At 53.2% G+C, this 23,779-nt stretch overlaps 1 protein-coding gene across 1 annotated transcript; it reads right to left on the bottom strand.

The window, feature by feature from the left end:
* Window positions 1–612: 612 nt before the first annotated feature.
* SPG7 (SPG7 matrix AAA peptidase subunit, paraplegin) lies at window positions 613–23,633 on the bottom strand. Its single transcript, XM_032284724.1, has 10 exons — window positions 23,341–23,633; window positions 22,780–22,953; window positions 16,202–16,326; window positions 13,893–13,995; window positions 12,111–12,221; window positions 8,192–8,307; window positions 4,788–4,944; window positions 3,963–4,129; window positions 3,397–3,474; window positions 613–1,493 (listed from the first exon to the last, which is right to left on the bottom strand). Exons 1-10 carry the CDS (start codon window positions 23,609–23,611, stop codon window positions 1,311–1,313), a joined length of 1,485 nt encoding a protein of 494 aa, XP_032140615.1. The 5' UTR covers window positions 23,612–23,633; the 3' UTR covers window positions 613–1,310.
* Window positions 23,634–23,779: the final 146 nt, after the last annotated feature.

Raw genomic sequence — 23,779 nt, 5'->3', positions numbered from 1 at the left:
TAGCTGGGCATAGTGGTGTGTGCCTCTGATCCGTACTTGGGAGGCTGAGTCAGGGGGGTGACTTGAGCCCAGGAGATCAAGGCTGCAGTGAGCCGAGATGGCACCACTGCAGTCTAGCCTGGGTGACAGAGCAAGACTCTGTCAAAAAACAACACAACAACAACAAAAAAACATTACTGAGGACACCACTCTTGGGTATAGCAGCTAAAAACCTCCCAACTGCATGCTGGTCTTTGGTAATGGAGTTGGAGAACTGGGGCAAAGGTCAGAGTCTCTCTCAGAGATGCCCACCCTTGGGTGTGTGACAGCACCTGCACCTGCCTCCCTACAACTCAGCTGGCGTTTCTGGGGGGCATTCAGTGTTGCAGCAACACTAGGACAATCCATTCACGTCACTGCACCACAGGAGGCCAGAGTGTGAGCTGCATGCTCTGAACACAGGGCCAGGCCCACTGCTGGGTATCCGTCCTGGGTCATCCTCTCTTCCTACAGGGTCCAGGCCCCAGATTCCTACAGGAGTTTTCCACTTAGCCCCTACATTACTCAAATTGTAAACTGAAAACACAAGCCCACCAGCTCCTCTGTGTTACGGCTGGCCAGACAATGCACTTGTAGACTTTTCCATCCACAGAGTTTATTAGTGAAGTAACTCAACAATTCTCGTGGCAATAAAAACCAATGCATCCCAACACTGCATGACTAGACCAGCGAGAAGTCCTCAACCTGCACCTGTCCACACGGCAGCAGGTGGCAGTGCTGAGTCCTCTAGAGCCCAGTTTCTGGGCCTGTGTAGCTTCATTGATGAGTGAGCTCCATGACAGAGCCGCTGGAGTCAGGACAATCGGCTCAGAGGGTCCTTTCATGTCCGATCCCCTTAGCATTCCGAGGGAGCCACGGAAACTGAACGGCTGTGCAGACGTCAGCATGAACAGGGGTCTGTTCAGAGTCTGAATGCTGTGCGGTCTCTGGGTGGCCTCAGCCACACTGGGAAGGGCTGTGTCTGTAACCCTGGGAACTCGAGGTGTCCCATGCTCACTTGGGAAAGCACTAATAACCTTCCCCATGGGGGAAACAATGCACAAACACAAGGCTCATTCAGCTGTTTCGGAGAGAAATTTACAATCGTGAAAAGGGTAATCAATAAAGAGATCTCAGAAGCCGCTGTGCAGAGACTACTGAGGGCCCCAAGAGCAAGTGCAAAGCTCAGCTGAAAAGAAACGCAGGGTGGCTGAGTGAGCCGCTCACTTCTTGGATCACCTGCACGTGTGGCCAACACGTCCCAACTACTTTGGCCAAGATGGCTCTTTGCCTCAAAGTGGGGGCTGCTGGGCCTCTTCCGCCGCCTCCTCCTCTCCAGAGTCCTGCTTCTCCCTCTGGGCGTCGATCCACCTCTGTGGCGCGATCATTTTCTTAGGCCCATGGGGCGGTGGGCCAATGAGAGCCTCAATGTCCTCATAGTTTATCACTTCCTTTTCCAGAAGGGCATTTGCCAGCTAGAAAGAACAGGCAGAGCAGTGTGAGTCCCAGGACAGACACAGAGCAACTCTAAGTCTCGAGGAGGCGGCGGGAGGTGTGAGGGCCTGCCTGTGGGCAGGACACCCTGGACAGGCCACTTTCCCAGGGAAGCGGAGGCACGGAGGCAGCCCTGAAAGAACAATCACCCCCATCTCAGCCTCACAAATGATTTCCGGCGGCCAGCCTCATTAATTTTGCTACTTCCCTTCAAAATCTTGGCTTATTTTTGGCAACTGCAATTTCCTTCACCAAACAAGGTGTGTGTGTCTACAGGGAAGGGGATGGTTTGTAAAAGGCTGCACCCTCCTGACTGGAAACTGAGGACCGGGAAGAAGGAATCAGGTGGTGTGTGAGCTGGGACCTCACAATTTGGGGAAGGGAATTCCTGCCACTCCAGCTGGGATCCTGGAAAACACTGATACCGAGTGTCCTGTGCTAGCAGCCCTGCCTCTGCTGCGGCCTGGCCGACCACAGAAAACACTGCCACAGCCACATTTCCCTAGTTTCTGTCAAGGCAAAACTCTTCCAGATTTTCTTTCTTTTTTTTTTTTTTTAAACTGCCTGCTCCTTTCCTCACTCTTCCAAATTTTCTAAAGAAAACGGTAATTCCTAGGCCGGGCGCGGTGGCTCAAGCCTGTAATCCCAGCACTTTGGGAGGCCGAGGCGGGTGGATCACAAGGTCAAGAGATCGAGACCATCCTGGTCAACATGGTGAAACCCCGTCTCTACTAAAGCTACAAAAAATCAGCTGGGCATGGTGGTGCGTGCCTGTAATCCCAGCTACTCAGGAGGCTGAGGCAGGAGAATTGCCTGAACCCAGGAGGCGGAGGTTGCGGTGAGCCGAGATCGCGCCATTGCACTCCAGCCTGGGTAACAAGAGCGAAACTCCGTCTAAAAAAAAAAAAAAAAAACGGTAATTCCTGAAGCCACAGTGATTTACCTGCAGCTGTATTCCAGGAGACACACATTTCCTCTCCAGGGCTGCTCTGAGATTTTTACTAGGTTCTGCAACCCACTGAGTGTGTGAGTGGCTGGCGGTTCACACACAGGGCCGACACTCCACTCCACAGCCAGTGAGAGAGAAGCCAGAAGCCTCGCCTGGAGCTTTGCCCTTGCCCACTCTGGCTTCCCGTGTTGAGTCTTCGTTCTGCAAAGCTGCTTCGTCAGCCGTGACGTGCAGGTGACTCGCAAGAGACCCTGCCTGCAGGCAGGTGCTGCTTCAGAGGGAGATGGCACTACCCACACCTCCCCCAAGGTGCTGCTGCTGCTTGGGGATGTCACTCCAAGGGTCCCAAACACAGGATACCCATGTGACACAACCGTGCCTCACTTGAAAGAAACAAGGGGAGCTGAAGAAACAACTACCCTTCCCCTGCCTCCCCATCTGTTCACAACATGGGACAGAGAGCCAATTCACCTCTCCTGAGTTCTAAGCAGCAGTTACCAGGACCCAAATATAAAATTGTTTTTTGTATTTTTAGTAGAGATGGGGTTTCACCATGCTGGCCAGGATGGTCCCGAGCTCCTGACCTCGTGATCTACCCGCCTTGGCCTCCCAAAGTGCTGGGATTATAGGCGTGAGCCACTGCGCCCAGCCAAAACTTTATTTTAAAAAAAAGTTCAAGAAGAAAGTTTAAGAGCTGTAAAAAGATTAAACACAACTGACAAAATACTGATAACTGCTAATGCCAGGTAACAGGCACAGGAGATGCTGTGGCAGCTTCCTTCTACCTTGATGGAGCACCCGTGACGCGTTCATGATCAAAGTATGGAAAATCTAAGGTAGAATTCCCATTGCCCAGAGTGTTCTCTGCACTCTCGGACCACAGGGACTGTGAGGACTGTGAGGCGTGGCGGCCTCCCCGCTGGCTGGGGCCTCACCGCCTGCAGCTTGTCCAGGTTCTCCTGCAGCACCTTCTCGGTGTGTCTGTAGGCCTTGGCCACCAGCAGTCTTGCTTCCTGTGAGTGGAGGAAACTGTGTGAGGGGCAAGGCTGGCTGCTGGCTCCAGCACCAAAGCACAGAAAAGAAACGCAGGGCTGGAAAACATGGCCTTTCCCCTCCCAGGATGGCAGGACTCCTTGGCTAGCAGGTCTCCTGCCCCTGTGACCCCTGCCAGGAAAGCAGGGCCCCCCCCGCCTGCCCACCCACCACTCATACCCACAGCTGCCTCATAGGCACACAGCCGGCCCTTCCTGGCCCAGTCTGAAGGCCATGTGGGCCTGGCTCTATCGCTCAGTTCATTTGATATTCTTCCCAGATTCACGTCTATAATTTCATCAGGAGCATCTGTGTCCTCCACAGGTCAGAGCTACCGCAGAGCCCAGAAGGAAGAAAGCCACGTGGGGCCTGGAGCTGAGCTCAGCTGGGGCAGCCCTCATGTGGCAAACCCGGGGAACTCCCTTCCCGGGGGAGCACGTAGCACAGCGCGAGGCCCGAACAGACTCACATGATCCATCATCTGCTGCAGGCCTTGGCTGAAGGGGCGCCGCCCGATGTCCACGAGGCTCTCCTGTGCCTCAGGGAAGGAGATGGGCCCGATGCCAGGTGCCATCCCAAACTGCTTCACCATGGAGTAGGCAATGCGGGTGACCTTCCTCAGGTCATCCTGTGCCCCTGGAGGGTGGTCAAGACAGAGGGACCCTCAGCACTGCAGGCGCACAGCCACGCTGGCCCAGGCATCCTGGTCAGAACCCTGAGGCTGCACTGTGCCTTCCCATCCATTTCCTCCCAAGGAATCCCACCATGAAGCTGGACAGCATGGACGTTGGCACCTTGCCACTGTTCCTTAAGAGAGCCTTAAAACTTTCAAAAATGCTCTTCGTTTAGAAATCTAGAACGGGGGGTGCATCAGAGCTCACTGCAAGGCAGTTCTCAAGCACAAGCCTGACCTATGTAAGGCAAACCTGAGGACCCGGAGCCCAGGGGTCCCAGGGCCCTCCTTCAGCTTGGCACATCCCAGTGAAGTAACAGCTTGAGAACAGTCAAGCTGCATCAATTTCATTCCATTTCCTGTAGACATTACCAATAATTAACCAATTAAATGCCTTTAAAGTCAGCATCTACGTTAAGTTTTTGTCCAATTAAATTGTCTTAAAAACTCTTGCTTGGTTCCAAATCTCCCATGAACATAACTTAGTTTTTAAAAAATACTTAATAAAACTCAAAACTATGCCTACACCAGATTCGCCCCATCGCATGCACTGGAACAGAAGGGAGATTGCTGTGGAAACACTCTGAAACCCCAGGCCCACAGGGCTGCTCCGCTCCTCACCGGAAGTGACCCTGTTGAAGGTCAGTGCTTCTGACGCCCGGCCCCCAAGGGCCATGCACATTCGCTCAAACAGCTGCTCCTTGGTGAAGAGGTGCTGGTCTCTGGGGAGCATCTGAGCAAAGCCCAGGGCAGCATTTGTCCGAGGCGCTATGGAGACCTGCACAAGGTCAAGATGGCCAGGTCAGCAGGCAGGATGTGGGCTTTGAGGAGGAAGGTGTGGGAGAGGCTAAGAGGACCCCGTCGACCGAGCGTCTCAGAGCAGGAAGGCAAATCTGCACCATTTACAACAAAGGACCCTAACGCTACCTACGGCCAGCCCAGAGACAGCAGGGTTCCCAACTACAGAAGCCTGTTCACAGTCGGGGAGTGTCTTGCTCATGTACGACCAGGTGCCAGGCCCTGGGAAGACAGCTGAGAGGCCAAGGACAAGTCACGCCTCTGATGGCCGCTGCGCTGACCCCTCACCAAGGGTCCAGTAGCTATGGGATGCCAGGGAGCAGCGACTGTCCCAACCTCTGCTCCTCCCCACACCCCCACAGCAGGTGTGCAAGGAAGTCGGCTTGGGGCCAACGCACTAACCCAACGAGAAGGAACTGCTGTGTGGGAGACGGAGGGAGACGGGGCAGGGGCAGGTCCTCTGCTGGCTCAGCTGCTGTTTCTGAGAATTGTGGCAGCAAGACGACCACATCTAAGTGCTCTGAGAATCCCAAGAGGAAGCTTACTTTAAAATCTAACACTAGGCTGGGCGTGGTAGCTCACACCTGTGATCTCAGTACTTTGGGAGGTAGAGGCTGGTGGATTGCTTGAGCCCAGGAATTCGAGACTAGCCTGGGCAACATAACAAGACCCCTTCTAAGGCCGGGCGCGGTGGCTCAAGCCTGTAATCCCAGCACTTTGGGAGGCCGAGGCGGGTGGATCACGAGGTCAAGAGATCGAGACCATCCTGGTCAACATGGTGAAACCCCGTCTCTACTAAAAATACAAAACATTAGCTGGGCATGGTGGTGCGTGCCTGTAATCCCAGCTACTCAGGAGGCTGAGGCAGGAGAATTGCCTGAACCCAGGAGGCGGAGGTTGCGGTGAGCCGAGATCGCGCCATTGCACTCCAGCCTGGGTAACATGAGTGAAACTCCGTCTCAAAAAAAAAAAAAAAAAAAAAACAAGACCCCTTCTCTACAAAAAATACAAAAATTACCTGAGCATGGTGGTGCATGCCTGTAATCCCAGCTACTCAGGAGGCTGAGGTGGGAGCATCACTTGAGCCCAGAAGGCTGAGGCTGCACTGAGCTGTGATCGTACCAATGGACTCCAGTCTGGGAGACAAAGAGAAAGACCCCATCTCAAAAACAAAAAGGCGGCTCTGAATAACTGTCGCAGTGATGATCCCATTAATCACCAAAACCGTTAACAGTCAATTCACAACCTTTCCCTGGCAGGACACTGAGCCTTGGGAAGGAGGCTGACTTTTTCATTGTGACTACCTAACTTTTGCCCATCAAATAAAGTAAAAATTCTTTTCCCTTTGAGACAGTTTTACTCTGTCATCCAGGCTGGAGTGTGTAACGTGGTCCTGGCTTACTGCAGCCTCTCCCGGCTGGGTTCAAGCAATTCTTGTGCCTTTGCCTCTTAAATAGCTGGGATTACAGGTACCCACCATCACGCCTAGCTAATTTTTTTTTTTTTTTTTTTTTGAGGCGGGGTTTTGCTCTTGTTACCCAGGCTGGAGTGCAATGGCGCGACCTCGGCTCACCGCAACCTCCGCCTCCTGGGTTCAGGCAATTCTCCTGCCTCAGCCTCCTAAGTAGCCGGGATTACAGGCACGCGCCACCATGCCCAGCTAATTTTTTGTATTTTTAGTAGAGACGGGGTTTCACCATGTTGACCAGGATGGTCTCGATCTCTTGACCTCGTGATCCACCCGCCTCGGCCTCCCAAAGTGCTGGGATTACAGGCTTGAGCCACCGCGCCCGGCACCTAGCTAATTTTTTAAATTTTTGGTAGAGATGGGGTTTCACCATGTTGGCCAGGCTGGTCTTGAACTCCTGACCTCAAGTGATCCACCCGCCTCGGCCTCCCAAAGCCCCTGCATTAATTTGACTTGTTGAGATACTGTGTTAAAATGTTATGTTTATTGCTGGGTTTTTCAGTGTGCCACAAATGGGCCCCATAACTGCAGTGACACACGCCTGGTCCCCAAACGCTGGCCCAGCCCTGCTGGGAGCCTGGCATAGGCAGGATACTCTCAGATTAACACCCTGCTTTGCTATAACTCACACCTGAGAAACAGTAACAGGGACCAGCACTGATTAACCAAGCTGGCCAGCTGTTACATGGTGTGCATTTTTTGCAGCGAGCCCTGAGGTCTGGCCAGCTGCTACACGGTGTGCATTTTTTGCAGCGAGCACTGAGGTTGGAGCACAGCACTGCTGCCTTCTCAGGTGAGCCTCCAGCCTGCACCGGCTCCCTGGCTCCACTGTAAAGACAGCACCTGTGTTCTGGACAGCCACCTCCTCTTGGCAGCACTCAGGCAGGTCTTAGGGAAGCTGGCTGTTAATGTCAACATCTGATAAGAATAAACTTCCATTGAGTTCACAGCTGCCTACAAGAGTAGTTTTTTTTTTGTTTGTTTTTTTTAAATAGTAGAGACAGGGTTTGACCATGTTAGCCAAGCTGGTCTCAAACTCCTGACCTCGTGATCCACCCACCTCGGCCTCCCAAGGTACTGGGATTACAGGAGTGAGCCACTGCGCCCGGCCTAGAGTAGTATTTTATTTTATTTTATTTTATTTTGGGACGGAGTTTCGCTCTTGTTACCCAGGCTGGAGTGCAATGGCGCGATCTCGGCTCACCGCAACCTCCGCCTTCTGGGTTCAGGCAATTCTCCTGCCCCAGCCTCCTGAGTCGCTGGGATTACAGGCACGCGCCACCATGCCCAGCTAATTTTTTGTATTTTTAGTAGAGACGGGGTTTCACCATGTTGACCAGGATGGTCTCGATCTCTTGACCTCGTGATCCACCCGCCTCGGCCTCCCAAAGTGCTGGGATTACAGGCTTGAGCCACCGCACCCGGCTTAGAGTAGTATTTTTAAATGTACGCTTAACTCACTTCTTTCACAAGTTAGAAGTCACTTTGGAGTGGACAGGCTAAGGACAGGCAAAGGCAGTGAACCCTCACTGCAAGGAGTGACCTTCCTGGAGTCACCCCAGGAGCAGCACCACGCTCCGACGGGAGAGGCTACTCCTGCCTCCCATGTCCGAGTTTCGACCCATCACCTGGGACAGTCACCTCCCACTGTGCTTCCTGCTCCCTGGATCATGACAGTGGCAGGCTTTTTCACATGACCTACAGACACAGGCGGGATGTCCCAGTCAGCGATGCCCAAGGCCCACATGCTGAGACCCACCTTCATCACGGCCTCCGTGTGCTCCAGCATCCAGCCCACCAAGGCATGGCCCGACTCATGAAACGCGACCACTTTCTGTTCTTCCTTAGACAGGATCTTGCTCTTTTTGGCAGTCCCTGAAAAAATGCCAGGGTGTGAGCTGAGGTCCTGGCCCTCTCCCTGGCCGGGTCCTGCTCCTGCCCCGTGGAGTCAAAGCAAGTCCCTCTCTGCACGTCTGCCTCCTGTAGCTCTGCCCCAAACTTCACTGCAGTCATTGCTTTGGACGCCCCAACTCAAAAGGATGCTCTTTAGGCGAAAACTGTTGAAGGAGGCTGCGATTTTTCTTCTACAAATGTTGCCATCATCAAAATTGCTGCTGCTGCTTTTAGGAGCAAGCACAACTCTCCTGAAGAGACTCTCCTCCTGCCCCAGGGTTGGGGGACCCAGAGGGCCAGGGCAGCGGTCACAGACAGCAGCTTCTGACTTTCTCCCTGGCAGGATGGGCAGAAGTCTCCTCCGAGTTACGAGCCTCCTGCTTGCTTTCCCTTTCCCTTCAGACCTGGTGGGGCAGCTCTTGCCCATTACTTATGGCTCCTTACTGCTCTCGCTCATCCCTTCGGTGGCCTTTTGCCTCAGGGACAAGGCTTTTTAAGAGACAGAGTTGTTGCTGTCTCTTAAAAAAAAAAAAAAAAAAAAAGGCTAGAGTGCAATGGTACAATCATGGCTCACTGTCACTTGAACCTCCTGGGTTCCAGCAATCCTCTCGCCCCAGCCTCCTGCGTAGCTGGGACCAGAGGTGTGTTTCGCCACCATGCCTGGCTAATATTCTTTTTTTTTTTTTTTTTTAACAGATGGGGTCTTGGGTCTTGTTATGTTGCTCAGGCTGGTCTCGAACTCCTGGCCTCAAGCAATCCTCCTGCCTCGGCCCCCAAAGTGCAGGGATTACAGGCCAGCCAGGGACAAATGTTTGCATTATATTTCCCCTGGTTAGCTCACGGCCCTGAGCACTCAGTACACCATGCTACTGGGACCTTCCACCACCACTTTACTGTAAGGCTTTAAATGCTGAGACACACTGGCTGTGGCCGATGAGTTACTTCAACCGCAGCTGGATACAGGACTATGCACAAAGCCACAAGACCACAGGGCTTGTAAGACAGGCTTTACCTGAAAAATCAACATTTCTAGTAAGGGTGAGTGCAAGCAGGCTGACACCAGAAGGGGAAGAGCTCAGTCCAACGGACAGCACAGCCAAGCCTGCAGCCTGGGCACCAGGACACCATGCCCAGGTGCCCATGCTGGCTGCCAGAGATGAGCACTTAGAGGCGTCTCTCTCGCCAGGAGCCTGGGCTCTCACACTCCCTGCACTTCCTTTCATAAGCCCATTCAGGCATTTGCCCGTGAACCTGCGCTGACCACTCCCCATTCCCTGTGCATACGGCTCATTGCCACATGCCCTCTTCTCTCTGCCCGAACCTTCACTTCTGCCTGTGAGATCTGGAGACGGACGATGGCCGTCCCCACTCCTGGCGCCCTCCCAGCCCAGGATGTGTGAGTACTAAGTCTTTGAACATGTTTCCCATTGTGGTGGGGACTGAATTTGTACCTTCCACAAGAAGAACCAAGTGCTGCCCAGGCTGGGTTTTCTCGGAGACGCGGGGGACACAGGGCAGGCTCCCAGCACCAGAGTGACGGTCAGGCAGGTATAACCTGGACGCGAATCAGGCAACAGCCGCAGGGCGTCTGCCAGTGTGAGCAAGTTTCCTGGAGGGACTCCTGGACTCACATGGACATTAGGCTGCTCCCCGGGTCAGAGACGCATCCCACCACCACACACAGCGCCTTCATCTCCCTGAATGCAGGACTGCTGGCCACCAGGCACTGGACCCCAGTTTAGCTGGGGGCTCTCAAGACTCAGGCTGTCCACACTAAAGATGAATGCAGAGCACTCGCTCAATGCATCACACACGTGAGGTGGTGTCCTTTCAATATTTTCGTTTCTCCTCCTGGAATCAGGGTGTTGCCCAGGCAGAAGTGCAGTGGTGTGATCACAGCTCACGGGAGCCTCAACCTCCTGGGCTGAAGACATCCTCCTGTCTTGGCCTCCTGAAGTGCGGACATTACCGTCCTGAGCCACCGCGTCCTCGCTGGCCTGTAGTTCCCACTCACTCCTTTCTGCTTTGATACTATTATCCAAAGCTTATCAATTTCCATATAAAAGTAAATGGTGACACAAAAACACACTTCAGTAAGACACAGTCAGTGCCTGCCAGCCCTCCTGACTCGCGGGGCTCTCAGGGAGAAGCCACGGTGTGTTTTGTACAATGTCTGGCACAGCAGCTGCCCCCACTCCCGTCGTCTTCAGGGATCCACCGCTTTCCCAAGCTGCAGCCCTGGAGGCTGATGAGAGGCGTGTTTGTGCCAGGGATTCACTCACACTGAGGGTGAGGGACCTTGGTTCTCTCAGGGACAGCTCCCCAGGGCGGTTCGTGCTCCTTAAACACCTGTGGCAAGAACCACCTCCCTTTTCAAATGTTCAATCTGTCTCAGTGACGGTGTGCGTCTGAACCATTCAATGAGAAGATGACTGACTGAGCACATCTGGGTGTCACCACCACAGCCACGGAAACCTCTGGCACCTCTGATTCCCAGTGTGGTCCTGCTCTCCTCAGACTCGGCACTGAGCAGCCACGGAATAGCACTGTCAGAGGCAGCCAGTTCACCAGTCACCCCACACCAAAACTCGTCTCCTGTTCCTACTGACAGCCGGGGCCATGTTTTCGCCAGAGTCATGCTGCAATCCACACCTCTCCTCAGGGCCCAACTGCGGAAGGCAGAGACAGCCCTCCAGGGCGGTGGGCAGCAGCGGCCCTCCGGTCCACAGTCAGCGCAGGTTCACAGGCAAATGCCTGCATGGTCTGATTAACGGAAGTGAGCCTGCCACACCCAGGCCGGCAAGGCATTTTTACTTTTTTGTGTTTATATTTTTATTATTTATTTATTTATTTATTTATGAAATGAAGTCTTGCTCTGTTGCCCAGGTAGAGTGCAGTGGCACTATCTCGGCTCACCGCAACCTCCGCCTCCTGGGTTCAAGCCATTTTCCTGCCTCAGCCTCCTGAGTAGCTGGGAATACTGGCGCCCGCCACCACGACCAGCTAGTTTTGTATTTTTAGTAGAGATGGGGTTTTGCCATGTTGGTTAGGCTGGTCTCAAACTCCTGACCTCAAGTGATCCACCCGCCTCAGCCTCCCAAAGGGTTAGGATTACAGGCGTTTGCCACCACACCCGGCTTTTTTTTTTTTTTTGAGACAGAGTCTTGCTCTGTTGCCAAAGTTGGAATGCAATGGAGTAACCTCAGCTCACTGAAACCTCCGCCTCCCAGGTTCAAGCAATTCTCCTGCCTCAGCCTCCTGAGCAGGTAGGATTACAGGCATGCACCACCACATCCAGCTAATTTTTGTATCTTTAGTAGAGACGGGGTTTCACCATATTGGTCAGGCTGGTCTCAAACTCCTGACCCTGTGATCCGCCCACCTTGGCCTCCCAAAGGCGTGAGCCACCACGCCCAGCCCCAGTTATTTTTTATATTATTATTTTTATTTTTCTTGGGGGCATTTTATTTTATTATGTTTTCTTTGTATTTTCTTTAGCAAGGCATTTTTATATTTCTGTCAGACGAGTCTGTCTACTCTTAGGTAAATCTGTGATATTTTAAACTAAGGAACACTATGTCATATAGGAAGACATCAGCTTCATGTCTTCACAGAACCGAAACGCAACATGTTTCCTTCCCATGTGATGGTTCCCTGCTGTTGAATAACAGGAGGCCCAGGCCCAGGTCTGGCCCCATCCGCCTCACCTCTAAATACCTGCCTGGTTATTTCTGGGGTTCAAGCCCTGTTAAGAACAGCATTCCCCAAGGGCGCGCCCCTCTTACCTGCAAGGACGCGCTCCACGGCGTACTCAAAGCTGACCGTGTGCACGGACGTGTGTCCCTCTCGAGCCGCGTGCAGCGCAGCCTCATTGCAGATGTTGGCGATGTCAGCCCCTGTCAACACAAACAGCAGCCAGGCACTGGGGGGTGGGCAGGCATTGAGGGGGCGAGGTTCTGCTCTATCACAGCTTAAGAGGAGTAAGGGGCCCTCAAGGAAGAACAAAGCAGCGGGGTGCGGTGCTGACACATGCCATCCCAGCACTTTGGGAGGCCGAGGCGGGGGGATCCCCTGAGGTCAGGTGTTTGAGACCAGCCTGTGCAACATGGTGAAACACTGTCTCTGCTAAATGTACAAAAACTAGCTGGGCGTAGTGGCACATGCCTGTAATCCCAGCTACTCGGGAGCCCAAGGCAGTAGAATCGCTAAACCCGCAATGAGGAAGCTGCAGTGAGCCGAGATTGCGCCACTGCACTCCAGCCTAGGCGACAGAGTAGGACTCTGTCTCAAAAAAAAAAAAAAAGGAAGAACAAAGAGGGAAAGAGACCAAGAGTGCTGGTGAGAATGTGTGGGAGAGACAAGGCCTGGGGGAGCTGGTGCCAGGGGCAGAGGTGGAGAGAGCGGCAGGCACTCGGACCACATTCTACTGAGGACAGGCACCCGGACCACGTTCTACTGAGGAGACACACAGCTGCCCCGGTCCATCCGCCTGACACCCATCTCTCATCCCAAGTGCAGCTCCACACACCATCTTGTGACTGACTCCGATTAAAGGCTCTCTAGTATCCACAGCATTTCAGTGAAAGGCGTTAAAAAAGCATCAAAAAGGAAGTTCATGTCATAATAGACGGGAGTTTTGTTTACATTAACTTTTAAAATGAAAGCCCAAAAAAAAACCATCTTGATGTATGATTTTAAAAAAAATTTTAAGGCCGGGCGCGGTGGCTTAAGCCTGTAATCCCAGCACTTTGGGAGGCCGAGGCGGGTGGATCATGAGGTCAAGAGATCGAGACCATCCTGGTCAACATGGTGAAACCCCGTCTCTACTAAAAATACAAAAAATTAGCTGGGCATGGTGGTGCGTGCCTATAATCCCAGCTACTCAGGAGGCTGAGGCAGGAGAATTGCCTGAACCCAGGAGGCGGAAGTTGCGGTGAGCCGAGATCGCGCCATTGCGCTCCAGCCTCGGTAATAAGAGTAAAACTCCGTCTCAAAAAAAAAAAAAAAAAAAAAAAAAAAAAAAAAAAATATTATTAGTTTTTTAGACACGGAGTTTCACAATGTTGGCCAGGATAGTCTTGAACTCATGACCGCAGGTGATACACTCGCCTTGGCCTCCCAAAGTGCTGGGATTACAGGCATGCGCCACCGTGCCTGGCAATATATGATTTCTATTTCTACGACTTGACAGAGACTGTGAGGGTCAGAGGCAGGAGGTTTGCGGGCACCACCTGGTGCAGGGCGGTAAGACACCCGGTCAGATGGGGAAGTGCCCTGGATGATGGCTCACTGTGTGGACGAAAACATGAGTCTCACTATTCCTGGAGTCAACATAGACCCAGAACCCCCATCTGGTTTCTCACCCTTGGGGCGGAGGAAAGAGTGCAGGTGCTGTCCGGACCTCCTGCTGCCCCACACACATATCGGCTCCCACCAGGCTCGTACCAAGCAGGGGCCCCAGAGAAGGGGCAGCACCTACCCTAGAGGAGGCCCCGATGCCGTGTGTGCAGGTACCACCACCTGCTCTCGACACATGACACTGCCCCGGCTGCGGGTTGAGAACCTACCACTGAATCCTGGTGTCAGCTCTGCCAGACGCTGGGAGTAAAAGGTGCTGGCCTGGGTCAGCTTCAGGCTCTTCAGGTGCTGCTCGAAAATCTCCCGCCTCTCCTGCCAGAACCAGGGGAGGACAGACCGTGGGGCTCACACCCAGCTATTGCTGCAGGCGCGGCATGTATGTCTGTGGGGAGAGGCGGGGTGTCCCCGATGCATCCGCCCTGAGGACAAGCCCCACTTGGGAGGCCTGCGGGAACTGCTAGTTTTTAAATCAATGTTCTTTACCATCAGTCACCACCCATGCGGCTTGTGAGCTGCAAGCAGAATTTTTTTTTCTTTTTTGAGACAGGGCATCGCTCCATCACCCAGGCTGGAGAGCAGCAACATACATGGTCTCAGCTCACTGAAACCTCGGCCTCCTGGGTTCAAGCCATTCTCCTGACTCAGCCTCCCAAGTAGCTGGCATTACAGACGGATGTGCCATCATGCCTGCCTAAGTTTTGTATTTTCAGTAGAGACGGGGTTTTGCCAAGTTGGCCAGGCTAGTCTCAAACTCCTGGCTTCAAGTGTGAGGGTGCCTCAGCCTCCCAAAGTTGTGGAATTACAGGTGTGAGCCACCACACCCGGCCATGAGCAGCATTTTATTTCTCATTTTTTTTTTGAGACAAGTGTTTCGCTCTTGTTGCCCAGGTTGGAGTGCAAAGGTGCGATCTCGGCTCACGGCAACCTCCACCTCCTGGGTTCAAGCAATTCTCTTGACTCAGCCTCTCAAGTAGCTGGGATTATAGGCAAGTGTCACCACACCCAGCTGATTTTGCATTTTTAGTAGAGATCGGGTTTCTCCATGTTGGTCAGGTTGGTCTTGAACTCCCAACCTCAGGTGATCCACCTGCCTCAGTCTCCCAAAATGCTGGGATTACAGGCATGAACCACCACACCCGGCCAGGAGCAGCAATTTAAACATAAACAGAACACTCTTGGATGGCCGGGCCTGGTGGCTCACGCCTGTAATCCTAGTACTTTGGAAGGCCAAGGTGGGCAGATCACCTGAGGTCAGGAGTTCAAGATCAGCCTAGCCAATATGGTGAAACCCCATCTTTACTAAAATACAAAAATTAGTTGGGCATGATGGCAGGTGCCTATAATCCCAGCTACTTGCAAGGATCAGACAGGAGAATTACTTAAAGCTGGGAGATGTGGAGAGTGCCTGCCGTTCTCTCCAGGGTGGTTTCACTGAGCCAAGATCACATCACTGCACTCCAGCCTGGGCGGCTGAGGGGGGGGTGGGGGGCGGGGAACAAAAAACCTAGCCAGACATGGTGGCACACGGCCGTGGTAGTCCCAGCTACTCAGCTTGAGCCCTGAAGGTCAAGGCTACAGTGAGTGATGATCGCAGCATTGCACTCCAGCTTGGGTTGCAGCGTGACACCCTTTCTCTAAAAATTAAAAGAAAAAAACTCTAGTGGAATAGCTAAGGAAGCACGCCACACACACCAAAAGCTTATTCTGCAAAACTTCTAATTCCCACATGTTAAATGCATCGAAATCCTGATGTAAAATGTTTCTTACACAGTCAAGAAACACAGGAGCTGCCCTCCCCTGGAGAAGCAGTGTCCCAGGGGGAAAGGTCTCTGCTCCGCCCCTCCACTCTCCATCCCAACTCTGGAAGGGTCTCCAATCCCCCCTGCACCCTCCATCCCAACGGAGGCCGAGCACCTGCTGAGGCGTCATGGCAGCGGCCTGTGTGCACCCAGCCCTGCCCCCACCAGCTGACCATGAAGCCAACTCTCCAAACCCTCCCCTCCATGGGTGGAACTCCTGCTCCCTCAGGCCACAACCAAGGCCCTTTGGCCAAGAGGAGTAATGTCCAACCAGAGCCCTGTAAGAGGGGAGGGATTGGGCGAGAGGCCTCATGACTTCTACGTCTAACCCCACTTCAGGCCAGCTGCACAGTCCATGTCCCCAGAGTCCACTCTCCAGATGGAAGGGAGTGAAGCCATTCAAGAATCAAGCTTCCCACTATTTTTCCCCCTGGATTTTGTTTGAAAGGATTTGCTATAAAACCCAGACTGATACTCAGTATAAAAGAGAGCCAACAGCTGGTAAAGACAACTGCAAAACCAAGAGCAGTGGGTGCAGGAGGAGGACGGGTATGCCAGGGCATGTACGGCCCACGTGGGGCATGCTGGGCAGCACCAGCACCTGTAGGGCTGTGGCAGGCTTCACACCAAGATGCAGCTTAACGGAGAGGCCAGATCACTCAGGACCAGAGTAAGGGCGGCCCAGGCGGAGTGGGAGAGGCTGGGGTCCTGGCTCTGACCTGCAGCGTGGGAAGATCAATGAAGACGTGCCGGTCCAGTCGGCCTGGCCTCATCAGAGCACCGTCCAAAATGTCGGCTCGGTTCGTGGACGCCAGGACGATAACATGGTCTGTGGTTCCCATTCCTGAGGGGACAGAGAAGACAGTAACCCTGAGGGTGGGGGTCCTGAAACAACAGATTTCCCCTGCAGATTCTCCTTCAGGATACAGGAGTGGGAGAGACATCTCCCACCCCAAGGCCCAGCAAGAAAGTAACAGCCCCATCCTTCTTAACTGGGAGCTGAGCTATGATCCTTCCCTCATCACTCCCAGCCAGTATCACCAGAAAGAATAGGAATTTGCTTATTTGACAAGTGAAAACAGCAATGCCTTCCCTGGGGCTGGCTACTGAGGCAGAAGGGTCCAAGGACAGCACCCTGCAGGGTCTCACAGTCTCACGTTGGTCCTCACAGCCCTACCCACCTTGGGCCCTGTCACTGTTATTGTGACCTTGTAACATCTTTAATGGCTTGATTTAGGCTATGACTTGAAAAATTTTAACACCTGGCCCTGGGTTTCAGGCTTGAGGGTTCTCATCAGAGAATTTAAAAGTGGGGCCAGCCACGTGTGGTGGCTCATGCCTACAATCCCAGCACTTTCCGAGACTGAGGTGGGCCAATCACGAGGTCAAGAGATCAAGACCATCCTGGCCAACATGGTGAAACCCCGTCTCTACTAAAAATGCAAAAATTTGCTGGGCATGGTGGTGTGTGCCTGTAGTCCCAGCTACTTGGGAGGCTGAGGCAGGGGAATCACTTGAACCCAGGAGGCGGAGATTGCAGTGAGCCGAGACTGCACCACTGCACTCCAGGCTAGTGAGAGAGAGAAAAACTCCATCTCAAAAAAAAAATAAAAATGAGTCCAGAAACAATCACTGACCCCTGGTGTATGTGAAGCTTGACTGGCCCCTGATGTGAAAAAATCAACTGCAAAATGAGATTTATGAAGCTGCAGGGAACACGTGAATGGATGCCCATAAGAATTTTCAGGTGTTACTATGATGCTGTGATATTTCTCTGAATCTAAAAAAATATACTCAGAGCTCATAAGATTCCAAACTCTGAGTCTGCTTTAAAGGAATCCACTGACGGCCGGGTGCGGTGGCTCACACCTGTAATCCCAGCACTTTGGGAGGCCAAGGTGGGCAGATCACCTGAGGTCATGAGTTTGAAACCAGCCTGGCCAACATGGTGAAACCCTGTCTCCACTAAAAACAAAAAATTAGCCAGCCGTGGTGAAGGGCCCCTGCAGTCCCAGCAACTTGGAAGGCTGAGGCAGGAGAATCGCTTGATACTGGGGGGCAGAGAATGTGGTGAGCGACTCTGGCAAGGGTGCAAGCAGAACTCAGTGGAGAGAAGACAGCGCTAGAGAGCAGTGGGGCTGGGGCGCTCTTCCACAGGCAGAAACTGAGCCTGACCAACCTCCCACTTCACACAAAAGCTGGTTTGTAATGAGATCACGGATTAGCACAGCTCCTAGGGCAGGGTGTGCTCGATACACTCACTGCCACAGTAAGGACAGAGGTAGGTGTGTTCCAGGGTCACACTGGGACCAGGACCCCGGCTTCCCAGGGCCTCATTCAGTGCTTAGACATGGCGAGTTCACACGCTGGAGATGAAACACCCCGTGGCAACCACCACCATGCACACATGGCTGATGACTTGACTTCTCCCAGACTGAAAACACAAGAGCCTGGCAGCTGAGACAGGATAAGAGCTTCGGCCTGGGAGGTGGAGGCTGCAGTGAGCTGCGATGGTGGCACCGCACTCCAGCCTGGGCAATGGAACGAGACCCTGTCTCTGAAGAAAAAAAAATGCTGAAGCATGGCATTTTCACAGCAGCCTTTTCTGTGTGTGGCTGCATGTCAGGGGCCGCCATCTTGGCTTCCACCATCTGGGGATGCCCATGTCTTAAGGGAGGCCTGTGTGCACTGCTGGGCGTCCGCGGCTCCGGCGTGCAGTCAGAGCTCCTGCTCCCCATCACTTCTTCTTAGCACAGGAGCCGGGACCTGGACGTCCGTTGCTGGAGCAGCCTCCAATGCTGACTTAGGCCCTTCCCAAGGGGGTCTGGGGTCTGTAGGACACCACCGTGGCCTGGCTGGCGTGACCAACAAGGCGGGTGAGTTCCTTTTCCTCGGTGTTTCTCCCACGACTGGCGCAGCATACACCCATTCTGTGCATGTCAATGAACAGAAACTACTCTTCCCTGCAGAAGCAGCAAAGCCTGGCCTGGGACCTCAGCAGGGCTGCGCATGCACAGCTGCAGTTCTGCATAAAGGGACTTGTTTAGTGCTGGCACGACTCAACAAGAGGCCTTCAGTCAGCGATTCCCAGGCCTCAGCAAACCCGGGGACGGAAGCAGCTATTCTTACAGTAGCATAGAGAGGTTCCGTGGAAAAGGCTGATGGATAAATGCTTGCCGGTAGGCTCAAGTCACCCGAAAAGGTGGCCTCTGTCTTCACTGCGAAAAGCACCCCAAGCCGAGTGAACAGCGTCCGTGGCCCTATGGGCTCCATGAGACAGGAGCAGGTGGGGCCTCTTCTCAGAGCTTTCTCATGGTCCCCTGGGAGGGCGCCTGGTCAACACAGGGAAGGCCACAGACTCACAGGACGAAGGCCTCACAGTCCATGCCACGCAGCCAGCATGGTCCAGCCACCGGAACCCAAGGTGTGCTGTAGATTTCCTCAAAACCCAAAACCACCACCCAACCGTGAGCAGCCTCCAGAAGCAATGGTCAGAGCCACACTGAAGGCCACACAGCACCAAACAGGCCACATAAAGATGCTCCACAGAGACGCAGTACAACAAGCCTGGGGATCCAGAGGCCTCTGAAATGCACGGTAATCTCTGCTTGAGGCGCAGGGCCAGCTTCCCCAGCAGAGGCAGTGGGGTCCCTTGAGGACCCATTTCTGAGGAGGTGTCTCCTCAGTGATACCTCAGACATCGCAGAATCTGAACGACTCACCCCACGTCTCTGAAGACACTCTGTTCTCTGAAAACTCTATTCCCAGGACCACTTGCCCTGTGTGCAGAAGGCGGCCGTACAGGTCTCAGTTGTTCATGCATTAGCTCCTGAACTAGCGTGTTGACAGACGATGGGATGAGGTAGGGGGACAAGCAGCAGGAGAGACGTGAAGCGTTCTCTGCAAACACCTTCACGCCGCTGTGTCCTACAGTCAGGAATCTCGCTTTGATCGTTTACCCTCGGAGCTCGCAGAGCCTACGAAGCACTTGTGTGGCCATCAGTCCATTTGACTTCACGGCAGCCCAGAGGCAGATGGGAGCACAGGGCACCCAGAATAGACATGAGACAGCACGAGGCCAAAGCCCTCAGCAGAGTCCACCAGCTACAGGCATGGCGACACTGCAAACTGCAAGGCGCACCACAGCACTGCTGCACCGGTCCAGCCAAATGCACTGCTCGACCTGACACTGAGGATATGTCACAGCTCTAGAGAGGATATTCCTTAACGTCACTGGCCTGTACAAAGTGTCACAGCCACCAAAGACAAAGACCGAGAAACACTGGAGCCCACCTGTAATCCCAGCTTCTCGGGAGGCTGCGGCAGGAGGCTTTCTTGAGCCAAGGAGTTCAAGACCAACCTGTGCCCAAAGCAAGACCCTGCCTCAAGAAAAAAAAAAAAAAAAAAAAACAAGACCAAGAAATGACACAGGATGGGAGGAAATAAAGGAGACCGAACATCCACGTCGGGGGTCGGAGGCGCCTGGGTGGGTCTGCGGGGCAGTCGCAGACACCATGGCTGGGGGTTGGAAGCACCTGTGGCTGGGTCTGTGGACACCGTGGCCTGGAGCAGCAGACCATGTACACCACAGTCAGCCTTCGAGGCGCCTGTAGGAAGGCATGAAGGAATACTCTGACTACAGTGCCGATGTTTCTGTAAGTCTAAAATTACTTCACAATGAAAGGTGAAAAAAGTTCCACCCTCAGCTAAGTGCCATCCAAACTGGACTGTGCAGGTGCCGGCTAACACACAACTCCAGGCAGGAGGCCACGGGCAATAAAGAAAACGGCAAGTGAATGGCTCGCCTGCAGCCAGAACACGAGGGGAAAAACGTCTCCTCATCTACAACACCCAAAATGCAACTCGAATTCTGTTTAAAATTAAAAATAAATCTTACAAAGCAGAGACTTGAAAACATGCTTGTAGCCCTGTAAACACAGCCTGATTCACAGCAGCCCACAGGTCCATGGATGGGCAAATAAACAGATGCGGCCCTACACACAGTGCAGTATGGTTCAGCCTCAAAGAGGAAGGAGATCCCGATCTGCAGCCAGCGCAGAGGGCCCCGAAGACGCTCTGCTCCGTGAAAGAAGATGGGTAGCAAAGCATAAACACTGTGGGTCTCCAGCTCCATAAGGTCCTAGAAGAGTCGAACTCAGAGACAGACACAGGCTGCAAGAGGCTGGGGTGGGAGAATGGAGAGGACTCAAAGGGGACAAATGTTCTGTTTGGACTGAAGACAAAGTTTTGGAGGTGGATGGTGGTGATGGTGCTCAGCAATGGGAAGGTACTTAATGCCGATAAACTTCAGAATGATCAAAATGGCCAATTTATGTTAATGTATTTTTAAAATTGCTTCTAGAGACAAGGTCTCGCTGCATCACCCATGCTGCAGTGGCAGTTCACGGGAAGAACATGGCACAGCACAGCCCCTAACTTAGGCTTCAGCACTCCTTCTACCTCAGCCTCCCAAACAGCCGGGAACACAGGCATGGACACCAAGCCTGGCTATCTGGACATTTTACCACAACAATATCCACCCCCCAAAAAAAAACCTTGCAAAAGTATCTCAGAAGAAAAACAATTTCATGTCACTTTTATTGGGTCAGCTCCATTAAAAAGAAAAACGTTGTCAAAGCCAGGCCAGAAGTCAAGGAGTCACACAAGAGGTGTGCCTCCCAGGCCGCAGCACACTGAGGCTCTGCTCATCACCCTCACCAGTGTCACACCCTCCCCACGTGGCACAGAGAGAGACATGGCCACACAATCAGACAGACTCATTTGAACCTGGAGATGGAGGCTTCGGTGAGCTGAGACTGCGCCACCATACTCCAGCCTGGCGACAGACTCAAAAAAAAAAACAAACTACTAAATAAAAAATAAATTAAATAGGGCTGGGCACAGTGGCTCACACCTGTAATCCCAGCACTACAGGGTGGGTGAAGCCCTGTCTCTACTAAAATACAAAAAATGAGCCAGGCATTGGGATGCGTGCCTGTAGTCCTAGCTACTCGGGAGGCTGAGGCAGGGGAATCGCTTGAACCCAGGAGGCAACGAATGCAGTGAGCTGAGATCGCACCACTGCATTCCCCATTGGCAACAGACCAAGACTCCATCCCCAAAAAAAATAATAATACAAAAATTAGCTGGGCGTAGTGGCAAGCACCTGTAATCCCAGCTACTTGGGAGGCTGAGGCAGAAGAACTGCTTGAACCCGGGACTCAGAGGCTGCAGTGAGCCGAAATCGCACCACTGCACTCCAGCCTGAGTGACACAGCAAGACTGTATCTCAAAAAATAAATAAATAAAAAATTACATCCGACAAACCACTTATAATCCCAGTTTTCTTTTACACTATTGCCTTGACCTTGTTTTTTTGTTTTGTTTTGTTTTGTTTTGAGACGGAGTTTCGCTCTTGTTACCCAGGCTGGAGTGCAATGGCGCGATCTTGGCTCACCGCAACCTCCGCCTCCTGGGTTCAGGCAATTCTCCTGCCTCAACCTCCTGAGTAGCTGGGATTACAGGCATGCGCCACCAAGCCCAGCTAATTTTTTGTATTTTTAGTAGAGACGGGGTTTCACCATGATGACCAGGATGGTCTCAATCTCTTGGCCTTGTGATCCACCCGCCTCGGCCTCCCAAAGTGCTGGGATTACAGGAGTGAGCCACTGCGCCCGGCCAAACCTTGTTTTTTAAAAATTAAAATCTGTGTTTCTTTCTTTCTTATTTTTTTTGAGATGGGGTGTCCCTCTGTCACCCAGGCTGGAGTGCAATGGTGTGATCTCAGCCCACTGTAAACTCCACCTCCTGGGTTCAAACAATTCTCTTGCCTCAGCCTCCTGGGTAGCTGGGACTACAGGCATGTGTCAACACTGCCAGCTGATTTTTGTATTTTTGGTAGAGACAAGGTTTCACCAAGTTGCCAGGCTGGTCATGAACTCCTGACATCATGTGATCCACCAGCCGCAGCCTCCCAAGGTGCTGGGATTACAGGCGTGAGCCGCCGCGGCTGTGTTTGCTGACCACAGCACAGTGATGACAGTTCTTCCACCAACTGCTCTCTAGTTGTGAACTGCTGGATAGTGTGTGCTCTCATATGATCCTCACCTGCAGCAAGCAGGGGCACAGGGGCAGCAGACACTAGGGACTCAAGACAAATCACGTCTCATAAGCACTAGTTTAAGATGCTGAAACAATAAATGTAAACAGCTTCATCTACCCAGAAAATGACTGTCCCGAAAACATCAGAAACCTTCTCTCATGGTGCAATGGGGGCGCGGGGCGCACGGGCACTGACCGTCCATTTCCACCAGAAGCTGGTTGAGCGTCTGCTCCTCCTCGGTGTTGGAGAAGCCGGACATGGTGGTGGAGCGCTTCTTGCCCACCGCGTCGATCTCATCGATGTAGACGATGCAGGGAGCCCGGGCTCGGGCCTCCTTGAAGAGGCTCCGCACACGGGCAGCACCAAGGCCTGAGGGGACAGAGAGAACCAGGAAACGGGCAGATAAAAAACAAAGCCTCTTCCTGTGCCTGGGCCAGACAAAGGTGTCCCCCAAAGACGAATAAACCTACCAGCCTCATCCCTCCAAAGAGACACACAGTGGCTGCTCCCGGGGGGCCCTTGGCAGCCCCTCAAGGCTCACACGCACCGTGCTGGCTTGCAGGCCACAAGTGAGACCGGCTTCAAAGCAGACATCATGTGCTCCGCAGACACAACACCTCCTCTAACCCAGGCCTCGCTTTCCCTCTCTACTCCCCGCCCACCTGTCCCCTTCAGTCTAGCTGCCCGAGGAAGGAGGTGTGAAAGGAACCACGTGGTCAGCAAAGGCCATCCACAGCCCCCAGCCACAACACCTACCTCCAATGACCTCCACGAACTCCGGGCCAGCCATTGCCAAGAACGGCACCTGGGCCTCTGTGGCTACCGCCTTGGCCAGCAGGGTCTTCCCACAGCCAGGGGGGCCGAGCAGCAGCGCACCCTTTGGGACCTTGGCGCCAAGCTGGAGGAAGCGCTCTGGGCTCTGGACAGCAGTAGACAACGTGACACTGGTGATTTGCGGTTTCAGATTTTCTTTTTTTAAAGGTAACGTCTCCCGACATCGCCCAGGCTGGAATACGGTGACTGCCATGATAGCTCACTGCAGCCTCAAACTCCTGGGCTCAAGGCATCCTCTCACCTCAGCCTCCTGAGTAGCTGAGACTATACAGGCATGTGCCACCACGCCTGGCTACTTTTAAAAATTTTTTGCAGGCCGGGCGCGGTGGCTCAAGCCTGTAATCCCAGCACTTTGGGAGGC

Source organism: Sapajus apella, unplaced genomic scaffold (genome assembly GCF_009761245.1).
Source record: "Sapajus apella isolate SASKATOON/1434 unplaced genomic scaffold, GSC_monkey_1.0 scaffold15, whole genome shotgun sequence".
In the NCBI taxonomy this organism is placed as follows: Eukaryota; Metazoa; Chordata; class Mammalia; order Primates; family Cebidae; genus Sapajus; species Sapajus apella.
The sequence above is the reverse complement of the archived record's forward strand: the minus strand, read 5'-3'. Positions and strand labels throughout refer to the sequence as shown.